Source organism: Pelmatolapia mariae, linkage group LG3_W (assembly GCF_036321145.2).
Source record: "Pelmatolapia mariae isolate MD_Pm_ZW linkage group LG3_W, Pm_UMD_F_2, whole genome shotgun sequence".
In the NCBI taxonomy this organism is placed as follows: Eukaryota; Metazoa; Chordata; class Actinopteri; order Cichliformes; family Cichlidae; genus Pelmatolapia; species Pelmatolapia mariae.
The window spans coordinates 35,525,510-35,540,228 of record NC_086229.1 but is presented as its reverse complement, the minus strand read 5'-3'; the positions used below and the strand labels follow the sequence as shown (position 1 = coordinate 35,540,228).

Below are 14,719 nucleotides of genomic sequence, written 5' to 3'. Positions count from 1 at the left end.
TGGGTATGTTTCTGGTTCTGCAGACAGTGCATGTGCTCATACTGGGACCAGTCTGCTTCATCAGGAGACTCCTCCTGTCCCCAGTGTGGAGAAAGATCCAGAACCAGAGCTGGACTGCAGACAGCCAGTCAGAGCAGCTGTGTACAAAGTAAGACTGAACATCTGTCTGCTGATGGACTCATTTCTGAAAACTGGACTTCTTGTTGTTGTTCAGACATTGAAGAGTTTTCTTTCTGTTTCTTTCAGCAGATGTTGGTCTGCAGGAGGTTTTAGATGAACATAAGATCAGTCTGAGGAGGAGATGTGAACGTGTGACTGAAGGAAGTGATGAAACAGGAAGTAGAACCCTCCTGAACAGGATCTACACTGAGCTCTACATCACAGAGGGACAGAGTGAAGAGGTTCATACCCAACATGAGGTGAGGCAGCTGGAGACAGCTTCCAAGATGGACGCCCTCCATGACGCTCCAATCAGGTGCCAGGACATCTTTAAAGCCTTACCTGACCAACAGAGACCCATCAGAGTGGTTCTGACCAACGGCGTGGCTGGTGTTGGAAAAACCTTCTCAGTGCAGAAGTTCACTCTGGACTGGGCAGAGGGCTTGGAGAACCAACATGTCAGTGTGGTGGTTCTGCTTTCATTCAGGGAGCTGAACCTGATCAGAGATGAGCAGTACAGTCTTCTGGAGCTGCTCCATGTTTTCCATCCAACATTACAGAAGGTCACAGCAGAGAAGCTGGCTGTCTCTCAGCTTTTGTTCATCTTTGACGGCCTGGATGAAAGCAGACTTTCATTGGATTTCACCAACAGGAAGCTGCTGTCTGATGTCACACAGAAGTCATCAGTCAGCCAGCTGCTGACAAACCTCATCCAGGGGAATCTGCTTCCCTCGGCTCTCGTCTGGATAACTTCCCGACCTGCAGCAGCCAATCAGATCCCTCCTACATGTGTCAACAGGCTAACAGAAGTACGAGGCTTCACTGATGCCCAGAAGGAGGAGTACTTCAGGAGGAGATTCAGTGATGAAGAGCAGTCCAGCAGAATCATCTCCCACATGAAGACATCCAGGAGCCTCCACATCATGTGTAGTATCCCAGTCTTCTGCTGGATCACTGCTACAGTTCTGGAGCACATGTTGACTACAGAGCAGAGAGGAGAGCTGCCCAAGACCCTGACTGACATGTACTCACACTTCCTGCTGGTTCAGACAAAGAGGAAGAACATCAAGTTCCATGAGGGACATGAGACGAGTCCACAGGAGCTGATGGAGGCTGACAGTGAAGTTCTTCTGAAGCTGGGGAGGCTGGCGTTTGAACATCTGGAGAAAGGAAACATCATGTTCTACCAAGAAGACCTGGAGCAGTGTGGTCTGGATGTGACAGAGGCCTCGGTGTACTCAGGAGTTTGTACAGAGATCTTCAAAACAGAGTGTGTGATCTTCCAGAAACCAGTCTACTGCTTTGTTCATCTGAGCATTCAGGAGTTTCTGGCTGCTGTCTACATGTTCCACTGTCACAACAACAGGAAGAGAAAGGTGCTGAAGGACTTCTTTGGGAAAAAATATAAAGAGTCATCGTTGGATGATTTTCTGAAGCAAGTCATGAGAAAATCCCTCCAGAGTAAAAATGGCCACCTGGACCTGTTTGTTCGCTTCCTTCATGGCCTCTGTCTGGAATCCAACCAGAGACTCTTAGGAGGTCTGCTGGGTCAGACAGAGATCAGTCCAGGAACCATCCAGAGAGTCATCAACAACCTGAAGAAGATGAACAGTGATGAAATCTCTCCTGACAGAAGCATCAACATCTTCCACTGTCTGATGGAGATGAAGCACCTCTCATTATTTGAGGGGATCCAAGAGTTCCTGAAGTCAGATAAGGAACTCTCTATGATCCAGTGCTCAGCTCTGGCCTTCATGCTGCAGATGTCAGAGGAGGTTCTGGATGAGTTGGACCTGCAGAAGTACCAAACATCAGAGCGGGGACGACAGAGACTGATTCCAGCTGTGAGGAACTGCAGAAAGGCTCTGTGAGTCCAGATGTGTTCATTAACATCATTGATTAGTGTAGATCAGTAGTTTAGTTCTTCAGATATACACAGTACTAAACGACTCTCATTAGTGTGAGTTTCTCAGATAAAATGTGTTTGTGCACTTCCTGCATTGGTAGTCATACGCTAGCTGTGTCCCAAAACGTCAGCTGCATCCTCCGGAGGCCACATTTGAAGGCCGATTACGTCACAGTCAGGCGACGAAGGCTGTCCCAATTCGTCGACTCCTTCAAATGCGGCACACAAATGCGTCCTTCATTTCCCCGAATTTGAAGGATGGGTCGGGTGTGTCCTTCCTGGCCCACCATATCCCAGAATTCATAGCGCGGCCCAGCCAAATTTCAGCTGCCAACAATGGCGGCCGCTACTAAGTTTTAAAATTAGTCTTATTAATCTTTCTGGGTCACAAAATAAACTTTTAACATATTTTCAGGCGAGAAAGTAGCTGTGTAAACTTCAAATATCTGCTTGGTTTATCAAGACATCGTATATTTGCAAAAGTGTGCCGACATTTTCGGAGACGTCTGTGTGAAATACACTCCACACACGTACACGCACGCAGAGTACTTTGTCGCCAGCGGCTACGTTTATTTATAGATTTCAGTTTGTTGTGACAGCACACAGTCTGACAGCTCCGGTCTCAGCTGAGTTCCGCCTCTTTCTCCGCTCCTCTCCCGTCTCACTAAAAAGGCAGGAAAACTGTCATCAGTCCAAACGCCATCAGCTGTTCTCACCTGCCTCTCCAGCACCGCCCCATCGAGCTCACTGCGCCACTCCTCCCCTGCAGCCGCGCCCGGGACCACACCTCCGCCACACACCCCCACCGCCCGACTGAGGCCGGGGAGCCGTCCGGCCGAACCTACTCCCCCCCCCCCCCCCGCGAGCGAGAGAGGAAATCGGCCACAGCCATCTGCGCCCCCGGCCTATGGACCACCTTGAACTTAAATGGCTGTAAAGCCAGATACCACCGGGTGATCCGGGCGTTGGCATCCTTCATGCGGTGGAGCCACTGCAGCGGGGCATGGTCCGAGCAGAGGGTGAACGAGCGCCCCAGGAGGTAATAACGAAGGGAGTCGACCTCCCACCGGATAGCCAAGCACTCCTTCTCCACGGTGCTGTACCGGCTTTCACGCTCCGTCAGCTTCCGGCTGATGTAAAGGACGGGACGGTCGGCCCCCCTCACCTGCTGGGACAAAACAGCCCCCAGCCCTCTGTTCGAGGCGTCAGTCTGCAGAACAAAAGGGAGGGAAAAGTTAGGAGTGTGAAGCAGTGGCTCTCCAAAGAGAGCTTTTTTTACCTGCACAAACGCCGCCTGGCACGGCCCCGTCCACTGAACCAGATCTGGAGCACCCTTCCGGGTGAGATCGGTCAAGGGGCTGGTCAGCTGCGCAAACCCCGGCATGAAACGACGATAGTAACCTGCCAGCCCCAGAAACCGTCTCACCTCCTTTTTAGTCTTGTGCCGCGGGCAGGATGCGATAGCCGCCGTCTTCTCCACCTGTGGGCGCACCTGCCCGCCCCCCAAGTGGTACCCCCAGATACTGCACCTCCCTCCGTCCAACCGCACACTTCTTCGGGTTGGCCGTGAGCCCCGCCCCCCTCAGGGACTCCAGGACCGCGGCCACCCGCTGCACATGCTCCGCCCAGGTGTCGCTGTGGATGATCACGTCATCCAGATAGGCGGCGGCATATGCAGCGTGCGGACGCAGCACCCGGTCCATGAGGCGTTGAAAGGTGGCCGGGGCTCCGAACAAGCCGAACGGAAGCGTAACGAATTGGTACAAACCGTACGGAGTGGAGAAGGCCGTTTTCTCCTTGGACTCGGCAGACAAGGGAATCTGCCAGTAGCCCTTGGTTAAATCCAGTGTCGTGAAAAAACGGGCCGTGCCCAACCGATCCAGGTTGGGCACGGCATGGGATAAGCATCAAAGCGTGACACCTCATTCACTTTACGATAGTAGACACAGAACCGTATAGACCCATCCTTCTTTACCACAAGAACGATGGGGCTACACCAGGCGCTGTGCGACTCTTCTGTCACTCCCATTTTCAGCATTTCTGCCAATTCCCTCTGAACAATTTGTCGTTTATGCTCAGGGAGCCTGTAGGGCCGTGAACGCGCCGTCACGCCAGGCTGCGTTTCAAAATGGTGCTCAATGAGAGCCGTTCGGCCGGGCAGGGGGGAGAACACATCCGCAAAACGCTGTTGTAACGCGACAACGTCCGCTCTCTGAGCCTGTGTGAGATGGTCATCACAAGGGAGGGAGGCGGGAATGATGGAATTTGGTACCTCCGGCCCCAACTCATCTCTCTCCTTAATCAGGCTTACCAGAGCAGCGGTTTCAACCTCTCTCCACGCTTTAAGGAGATTGAGGTGATAAATCTGCGTGGCCCCTCCCCTGTCCGACCGAGTGACCTCATAGTCAACGTCCCCAACTCGCCGTGTGACCACAAAGGGCCCTTGCCACTTGGCGAGCAACTTTGAGCTGGAGGAAGGGAGTAACACAAGCACTTTGTCTCCCGGTGAAAATTGCCTGAGCCTAGCCCCTCTGTCATACAGGCGTTGCTGACGCTGCTGAGCCTGGAGCAAATTCTCCCGTGACAACCTCCCCAAAGTGTGGAGCTTTGCTCTCAGGTCCAACACGTACTGAATCTCATTCTTAGCGGGGCTCAGACCTTCCTCCCAGCTTTCTTTAATCAGGTCGAGCACCCCACGCGGCTTCCTGCCGAACAGCAGTTCAAAGGGAGAAAATCCCGTGGAGGCCTGGGGCACCTCCCACACTGCAAATAACAGAGGCTCTAGCCAGTGATCCCAATTGCGTTCATCCTCAGTAATGAACTTACGAATCATGGACTTTAAAGTCTTATTCAGCCGCTCCACCAGCCCATCCGTCTGAGGGTGGTAGACGCTGGTCCGAATGGATTTAATGCCCAATAATTCGTACAGTTCCCGCAGTGTGCGAGACATGAACGAAGTGCCCTGGTCAGTCAGTATCTCTTTCGGGATACCGACTCGGGAGATGACCTGAAACAGTGCCTGCGCCACACTCTTTGCAGAGATGTTGCGCAGCGGGACTGCTTCCGGGTACCGCGTTGCATAATCCACCAGGACTAATACAAAGCGGTAGCCGCGTGCGCTCCGGTGAAACGGCCCGATGAGGTCCATGCCAATGCGCTCAAACGGGACCTCTATGAGTGGGAGCGGGCGCAAAGGCGCTTTTGGTATGGCCGGCCGAAACACCTGCTCCACCTCCATCAGAGGACAGTCCCTCCTCAGGTGTCCCGGCTGCCCGTACTTCCAGCACTCCTGCCCCGGCGTCTGTGCCGCTCTCCGTGGCTCAGGGGTGGCACTGCTCATGTCTGATCCCTGGGAAGGCACAAACGAAGCAAAAGGATTAGTGGGGCTTAGCACAGGCGCCCGCTCTGCCTGCGCCGGCGCAGGTACCCGGCGCCTTGGTGCCGGTACTGGGGCATGTCTGCCCGGTTTCCGGCCGCCTTCCCCGGGCTCCCCCGCTCCGGCAGCAAGATGGTCCTACGCCAATGTCACCAGCACCACCTTGTCCACCAGCAGCGTCTCCCCCTCCGATGAACCCGGCTGCAGCCAGCGCACCGCCGCGTCGTGCAGCTTCCGGGCCCAGGAAAACGGCCGGTCCTCCGACAGGCTTGAAACCGCCGGCGATGATCCTCCGGGGTGAGCCCCATCCTGTCCACCACCGCCCGGCTCACATCCTGGAAGCTGCTCCGCGAGGTCGGTGGCAGACTCAGGGCCGCCGTCTGAGCCTCCCCTGACAGCAGAGGAAGCAACCGCGGAGCCCACTCCACCTGCGGCCACTGGCAGGCCTCCGCCGTGGCACGAAAAGTCTCCAGGAAAACCTGGGGGTCATCCCCGTCGCCCATCCGGGGCACCGCCACCGACAGGGGGGGGGTTGTCGGCGGCGCGGCCGCGCCAACCAGCCGCTCCAGAACCTGGGTCTGCCGGTCTGCCTGCTCCTGCAGCTTGGCCAGGTGATCGCGCTGGGCCGCCGCCTGATCCTGGCTCAGTTTTGCCAACCACGCCAGCATTCGCGCCAAGAACTGCAAAGGCTGGGCGGGCGGCGCAACATGTGGGTCAGACATCCCCACGTAAAGAGGGTTTCGGCACCACTGTGAAATACACTTCACACACGTACACGCACGCAGAGTACTTTGTCGCCAGCGGCCACGTTTATTTATAGATTTCTGTTTGTTGTGACAGCACACAGTCTGACAGCTCCGGTCTCAGCTGAGTTCCGCCTCTTTCTCCGCTCCTCTCCCGTCTCACTAAAAAGGCAGGAAAACTGTCATCAGTCCAAACGCCATCAGCTGTTCTCACCTGCCTCTCCAGCACCGCCCCATCGAGCTCACTGCGCCACTCCTCCCCTGCAGCCGCGCCCGGGACCACACCTCCGCCACAGTCTGTTACCCACCCGCTCGATAGCAAGCCGGGGGGGTTCAATGGTCACTCCAGCCGGCGAGAGCAGCGGACTCCCGGCTTCATCGTTTTCAGACCCCCGCTCTTTCGCTACTCAGGTTAAACATGATATATAAGTCACTCGGATAACATAAAAATGTAATTGTTTGCCTTTTTCGATGTTTTATTTGTTCCGGAGTAAATCGGTTTGGCTGAGATCAAAGTTATTAGATTATTAGATTAAATAAAACTTTATTAATCTATCGGGTGGGTTCCTCCGGGATTTTCACACAGCTGAATAAACGTCAAACAGAAAACTAATTAAACAGAAGTGTGAAACGGTCGATAATTTATGCCTGTTATATTTTAGACAGCAAGGAGCAGACAGCCGAGTTTATTAAACTCCACCACAGCAGTGACGCAAATCTGAAGGCTAGACCGTCCCGTTTCACAACCTTGCACTTTCGGCCTTCTTGGTCTGCGGAGGACCCGGCTCACGTATACCGCGAAGCCCGGGTCCTCCGAAGGATGGAGCCGACGTTTTGGGACACAGCTGCTGTGTGTTGTAGACTCACATCTACATGTAGTACTTGTGTTGTGTCATTAGGGGGCAGTATTTTAAACTTGCTGCTGCTGTTGTTGGTCATTCAGATGCTCCTGTTAGAGAGACAGAAATAAGAATCTATGAAGAGCTTCTTTGTAGTGAAGTGAACTCTGATGTTACAAACAGAGACAAATATCCAGAGCAGTCACCGTCTGAGCTTCTCCTCTGACTACAGACAGAACTACAGACACAGAGTTTAGTGGCATAAACATGGTGAGTGAGGATGAAGGTGCTGAGGAAGACTCTGGTTTAGTGTGATTAAAGTGTGTTGTCCTGATGAGTGACAGAGCTGTGGGTCAGGGTGAGGCTCAGAGGTGAACCAGCTGTGCTCTCTTACTGCCAACAGTGGGACAAACTGAGTGAGAAGACACAGCTGACATCTGGACTGAACATGTGAGCTAATGTCACAGCACCACATGGATCCACTCTCATTCCTGCTGCTGCTCCTAATGACCAATGTCTGACTTCATGTCCTCATTAATCACAGAGCTGATTGTTCAATGTTTAGTTGTTGCTGCTGAAATGTCGTCCCTGTTTTCTGCTGATGGAATTCACTGCTGTGTTTTTGGCTGCTGTTTACATCCATGAGCTAACTTCCTGGCAGCGCTCGCCAAACGTCATGATGTCATCAGTGCTGTATAGACGGTGGGAGGTTTATGTTGTAACCACACAGTGTTTCTGTCCGTATGCTGCAACCTTCCACACCATCCTTTATTGTACAGACTCGGCAGCAGCTCCATGGATCCCAAATCCAAGAGTGGGAACAGATTTGAAGTGTGTCACATCCATGTAGTCACAGCTGTTTCCACCATGTTTGCACTGATATTAATCCTGTTCAATGACACGTTTCATATCAATGAATATGTTCTTTAGGACGTCCACTGACATGTTTAAGTGTCCTGCTGGAAATCACTCAAATCATCCATGAAATTCATGAAAAATCCTTTTAGTGTTTCTAACTTCACCCTCTGTCCTCTCTCTCTCTCCATCCTCCTCACTGCTGCTTTCACTGATAATCACACAAACATCGTATTCAGCTACAAAATAACACAATAATATCATCTGATGATCATTATTATAAGAGCAGGATCCATATTTGATATCAGAGTAACACACTGCTTGGTTATGTGCAGTCATCATCAGTGACTGTGGGTCAAACGGAAGCTGACCTTGGTCACCTGTCCACTCTCACCTGTTTGTGTTTGCTCTCTCTTTGCTGTCTCCATCCTCTCTCTCCTTTCTCTCCCTCTCTGTCTTTGTACCGTCACTCAGGTCCAATGGAAACAGTGACATTTACAAACCAATCAAAGACAAACTGATCCATGTCAGGTTATAACAATATTCAAAGTGAATACAGGCTGCTGCTGGACACAGACAGGTAATCATTTTGACTTGCTGTCACCTGGATCTGGACCAGGGGTGGGCAATCTCAGTCCATGAGGGCCGGTGTCCCCGGAGGTTTTAGATCTCACCTTGGGTCAACACACCTGAATCACATGATTAGTTCGTTACCAGGCCTCTGGAGAACTTCAGGACATGTTGAGGAGCTAATTTAGCCATTTAAATCAGCTGTGTTGGTTCGAGGACACATCTAAAACCTGCAGGGACACCGGCCCTCGTGGACTAAGATTGCCCACCCCTGATCTGGACTCATAAACACTGAAGCCCTGAACAGGAATACAAATCATGTTCTGCCAACTAGCGACACACCAGCAGATAATGGCTCATAAAGCTAAAATGAGCCAATCATTTCTGTGTTTAGTTCCCCTGAAATCAGATCTGATATCAGCAGCTCTGAGTTCATTCATCTTTATTGTCCAGTGATGAGATTTCTGCTCCGTTTGGTAACAGTCAGCAGGTTTTTCCTGCGTGTGGACGTGAACAGTCGTACCTGACAGCAGGTAGCAAACAGAGATCATCTTTCCAGCTGTAACTCTTCACTGAGCTGAACTCATTCAAAATGTTCTGGAGTCAAAACAGGAAACAGTCCAAATGTGTGTCTTCACTCTGACTATGGATCAGATCTCAGTGACAGACTGTGGACATTATGGAAGCCTAAATGTGACACCATCTTCCTCCTTCATCTGCAGATTAAAGCCAATCAAAGATGCTCATTAAAAGTCTGCAGGTCTGAGAGAGACTCAATCGTTGTGTCATGTCAAACACAGTAAGAGGAGCTGAAGCACAGATGTGAAGAGCAGATTCATCAGATTATGACCTCACTCTGTTTTGTCTTCATATACATTCAGTCTGTGTTTATAGAGTTTCAGTACTTCAGTACTAAGCAGGAGAGGAACTACCAGACCCCTGTCATCAATGAGTGCCCAGTGGAGAGAGTGGACAGCTTCAAATACCTCGGAGTTCACATCACGTAGGACCTGTCATGATCCTGTCACATCAGCACCGTAGTGAAAAAGGCCCGACAGCGTCTCTACCACCTCAGACGCTTGAGAGACTTCCGACTGCCCTCCAAGGTGCTCAGGAACTTTTACTCATGCACCATAGAGAGCATCCTGACGGGAAACATCTTAACCTGGTTTGGGAACAGCACCATGCAGGACAGACGAGCTCTACAGAGGGTTGTGCGATCAGCTGAGCGCACCATCCGCTCCGAGCTCCCTGACCTGCACTCAATCTACAGCAGGCGGTGCTGGACCAAGGCCAGGAAGATCGTGAAGGACCTCAGCCATCCCAACAACGGACTGTTCTCTCTGTTGAGGTCAGGAAAGCGATTCCGCTCCCTGAAGACCAACACAGAGAGACTGAGGAGGAGCTTCTTCCCGCAGGCGACACGGTCTCTCAATCACACCACCACACAGTACTGACCCACACATATGGTTCTTACACACACACTGGACAGTCTGGACTTTGTTTACACTTAATCACTTTAAGCATATTTGCACTGCACAAGACACCTACAATGTGGTTTGCACAACACTGGACATTATATTTCTTCATTTCCATTTAATACTTGTAAAATGCTGCTGTTATTGTATATATATTTATATATTTGTATATATATTTATATTTCTTCATACATTCTTATATATTTCTATTCTGTGTATTGTGTATTTTGCTGTACAGTTATTTTATCCTATTCTTTTTCCCAGTTAAATTTGCCCTTCATTCTAATTTGTGTTGTACAGTTATTTTATTTTCAACAAACTCATATATATATTTTATTTTATTCCTTCCTAGTTAAATTTACCCTTTTTAATTTTTCATATTTATTTCCTATCTTATTCATAGCCTTTTCTTTTTTCTTTAGGTCACGAGCAGTTGTATAAGCATTTCACTGCATATCGTACTGTGTATGACTGTGTATGTGACAAATAAAATTTGAATTTGAATTTGAATTTGAATATAATGCAGATTTTCTGCTTTTATAATAACACATTTTATATTTTCTGTAATCACAGACTGATTAACTGTGGACTCTCAGAGACTCACTGTGAAGTTGTGGCCTCAGCTCTGAAGTCCAACCCCTCCCATCTGACAGAGCTGGACATGAGTGAGAACAAGCTGGATGATTCATCAGTGAATCTTCTGTGTGCTGGACTGGAGAGTCCAAACTGTCGACTGGAGACTCTGAGGTGAGTTCACTGACTGCAGCTGTTGTTGTTTTTCTATATTTCAGATCTTTGATGTTTGAAACTTTCTTCAGTTTCTAAATGTTCAGGATGTGTCTGAAGACAAATGTGAAGAAGTTTGAGTGCTTTCAAATGTTGTGTCTTTCCAAACGACTAAACAACAGTTTTTCCTTTTGGCTCCAAATAGAAGTGACAGACTTGAGCAGTGTTCATTTAAAGGCTGACAGAAGTGGAGTGGTGATGGGGAGATGTTTGACAGGACAGTTTTTCAGCCTCCACAGGTTCATGTTGTGCTCCATCAGTCAGTGAAGATGAAGTCAGTGCTGATGAGGGTGTAGAGTGTGTGAGGGATGTGAATGAGACTGTTGAAGATCTGATGACAGCAGATAAAAAGAGACTTTGAGCTTGTGTGGAAACAGAGAGAGAGAGAGAGAGAGAGAAAAGAAAGACATGAATGTCAAAGCTAATAAAGGTGAAGTTAGGAGCTGTGATGATGATCATGGTATCAGAAGCTGATCTGGCTCCTACAGAGACGACCCACACAGCTGCCGTGGTGAGGTGTGTGTTAAAGCAGAAGAACACAGAGCAGCCTAACACAGGCCCAAACATGACAACAAAGCAGGATTCAGGCTCTGTGAGAGGATTTCAAACAGAAGCTGCAGAAGAGAAAGGACTCTGTTGGAATGACTACAGAAAGAAGGCAGCTGAGACCAGTTCAAGTGTTTCCATGGAGCCCAGTCTAACATTCATTTAAACACTAACGTACAGAAGTGAATGAGAAAATAAATCCATAGTTTCAAATGTAGAAATAGTTCTCAGTTCATTAACAGAGTTTATTACAGTTCATGACGATATTAGAAATGTTCAAAACAGCAGCTGGTAGGATGTCTGCTTCACAAGGTTGGAGCCAATTCCAATAGTTTGTGATGCACTTGAATGCAGCGTGAGCAGTTCACTGCCTAACCCCACAGAGACTGTCAGTCTGGACTTTTCTTTATTTCTATTGGCTGTCAGTGAGATTTCAGAGCAATCAGAGATTGCGGGTCTATGTACGAAGTTTAATTAATGTGCAGTTGTTGAAGTTGTACAATGAGAAATGGCAGTTTTGGGATATTTCCTGCAGAGTTTGACAAAGCCAAAGATGGCTTCCAGTGAAGGTGGGACATGATGGCTGACATTAGTACTGCCAGTTCCATGTAATCACATCACTTTAATGTCATTCTGTTCTGGATCAGATGTGGAACCATCACTGCTTATTTTATTGTTCCTGTAGCTGATTTAGGGAGAGACTAACAGCCTAGGCCACAGGTTTCGAACTCCAGGCCTCAAGGGCCGGTGTCCTGCAGGATTTAGATGTTTCCTTGATCCAACACAGCTGATTTAAATGGCTAAATTACCTCCTCAATATGTCTTGAAGTTCTCCAGAGGCCTGGTAATCAACTGATCGCTTGATTCAGGTGTGTTGACCTAGGGTTATATCTAAAATGTGCAGGACACCGGCGCTCGAGGCCTGGAGTTCGACACCCCTGGCCTAGGCAGTTTGTGCTTCATCTTTACCCAGGGTACTTCTGTGATTATTCTCATCCTTTCTGACTGGATTAATCCCACATTGACTAACAACACTGGTCCATGTGCAGCTGACTGTGAGGCTCAAAGTGCAACACTGAAAGAACATCATCCATAAATATTGAGGAATAACTGGACTCTCATACAGCGAGACTCAAATGCCTTTAAACATCAGCTTATCCTGCTGATCCAAGTCCAACACTGAGTTTGTAAAAACATGTTTGTCAATCATTTTGTTTGGTTTCTGAGGAAAATGATTCAATAACTTGCTGCTAATACACAACATTTCATCATATTTCCTCATAACCCTCTTTTGTCTGACCATTTGATCCCATTTGAATTTGCAATAAAGGATCCACAGAGTTTGGTGACAATAATGACAGTAGATGTTTGTGTGAAAGTGCTGGAAGCAAATGAGTGTGTGATGTTCTTTCAGTGTTGCACTTTGTAGACGCTCCCTGAGCACTGGTCTCACAGCCAGCTGCACATAGAGACCAGTGTTGTTAGTCCAGGTCAGAAGATGACTTGTTGGAATGAAAATCAGCTTGTAGTTTGTCTGCTTTAATAATGTGACTGGAAAAAGGTGTTGGACTTCAAATATGTCCATTTCTTTCACACTTCACCTTTAAAAGTGAAGCCATGTGGTCCCTGGAAGGAAAAACATGACTTTTTCAAGTCTTTGTCCTGTTTTTATGATAAATGTACGACAGTAATGTGAAACATTCAGAGTTTTTTCTCTTGTTGTGTTTGTTTCTGCTTCCTGTTGGCTTCAGCTGTTTGGAGTTTCCATTTTCTAAACTTCTACATTCTGAACCTTCTTCAGCTCTGAACAGATGATGAAACACTGAATGTTTTCAAGCACTTTGTCTAATAAACTTACATCTTTCATTTTTTATACAGATTGTACCGCTGTGGTTTGTCAGAGATCAGCTGTGATTATCTGGCAGCAGCACTGAAGTCCAACCCCTCCCATCTGAGAGAGCTGGAGCTGAGCAGAAACAACAAGCTGCATGATTCAGGAGTGAAGCATCTGTGTGGTTTCCTGGAGAGTCCAGGATGTAAACTTGAAACTCTGAGGTCAGTCAGCATGTTTTAGTTGTGCTGAGATGGATATGGTGTGAAAGTTGTGCTGACACTAAACTGCAGACATCAGGCTGATATTATACTGATCCACATTGAGGATCTTCATGGTAAAGTCTGTTTTCTTCTTCTCTCGTTTAGTCCATTGACTGTAGCAGAACAATGTTCACATTTCAAACAGTGATACTGAAAGTATGGCCCGCGGCCCTCCACAGGGTGGCGAGTGGCTGGCCGACCTTTCCTAGTTCAGAGAAAGGGGACCCCGATTAACTGTGTTCTGTTCCTCCTCACAGTTCTCAGTATCAGACACAAAAATGAGTAATCCACAGCTGACTCTGTTTAGCAGGTCAAAGGTCACAGCACAATCAGTCTGTGCAATATGTGAAACAGAAACGGTTTGGAGCAGTAATTATTGCACATTTACAAACTGACATGGCATGCTGGGTAATGCCACCTGGTCAGGTAGTCAGATGCTCTCATGTGAGTCATTTACTGACGACATCAGACTGAGTGTTGATGAATGTGAAGGCCGTTTCTCAATTCCCAAGTACGCGAGTCCGTACTCCCGTGCGTTCTCGGCGAGTACGTACTGGCCGAGAATGCACGGGAGTACGGATTCGCCGAGAACGCGAGCACGGACTCGCGATTTGTACAGTCGGAACACCAGCGTACGTGATGATGTCACAGGTCCGGAGTTTTTACTGCCGTCCCCTCTTAATTTAACTGTGAGTAACATGTTATGCAGCTTAACTTTAATCACAGCCAAACCGGTTTACTCAGGAACAAATAAAACACTCAAATAAACCAAACATTAACATTTAGAAGTGATCTAAGTGACTTATATATCATTTGTAACCTCAGTAGTGAAACCTCTATTAATAAAAATAGTGTACATGTACATACGTGTACATACCTTAGTAATAAAAAGCAGGTGAGATGTTAGAACGCTTTTATTTTTATTTTAGTGGACACTCAATACTATAGACAGCTGCTGGAGTTTCTTTAACCTGAGTAGTGAGAAGACCGCGAGCGGGAGGGGGGGGAACGATGTGCCGGGAGTCCGCTGTTGAGTTTTGGACGAAATGCATTCTGGCATATTTAGCTGTACCAAGTCCACACCGATGCATGCTCGATAAAACGGGCGGAGCGAGAACACATCCGGGACTTTTTCGCGTTCTCGGCTTGATCCGTACTTCGAATTGGAACAGTACTTGGTCTCCGACGGATGACGTATCACGAGTACACGAGAACGCAACTACGCACAAGTACGCATATTGATAAACGCCCGAAGTTTACTTGTGAATGATTTGCAGCTTTGACTGTAACAGTGTGACGGCAGTGATTAGAGCAATAACTGCATGAAGTATTTGGACTGACAAACATGTGGATAGCTTTTGTTCTGA

At 48.5% G+C, this 14,719-nt stretch overlaps 1 protein-coding gene across 1 annotated transcript in view; it reads left to right on the top strand.

Moving 5' to 3' along the window:
- LOC134622284 (NACHT, LRR and PYD domains-containing protein 12-like) overlaps positions 1-14,719 on the top strand; it is a 1,346,881-nt gene that overhangs the window by 57,776 nt on the left and 1,274,386 nt on the right. The window contains exons 6-8 of the mRNA XM_063467996.1: positions 1,446-2,026; positions 10,500-10,673; positions 13,137-13,313. Of these exons, the coding sequence (XP_063324066.1) occupies positions 1,446-2,026; positions 10,500-10,673; positions 13,137-13,313 (932 nt within the window). The remainder of the gene's footprint in view (positions 1-1,445; positions 2,027-10,499; positions 10,674-13,136; positions 13,314-14,719) is intronic.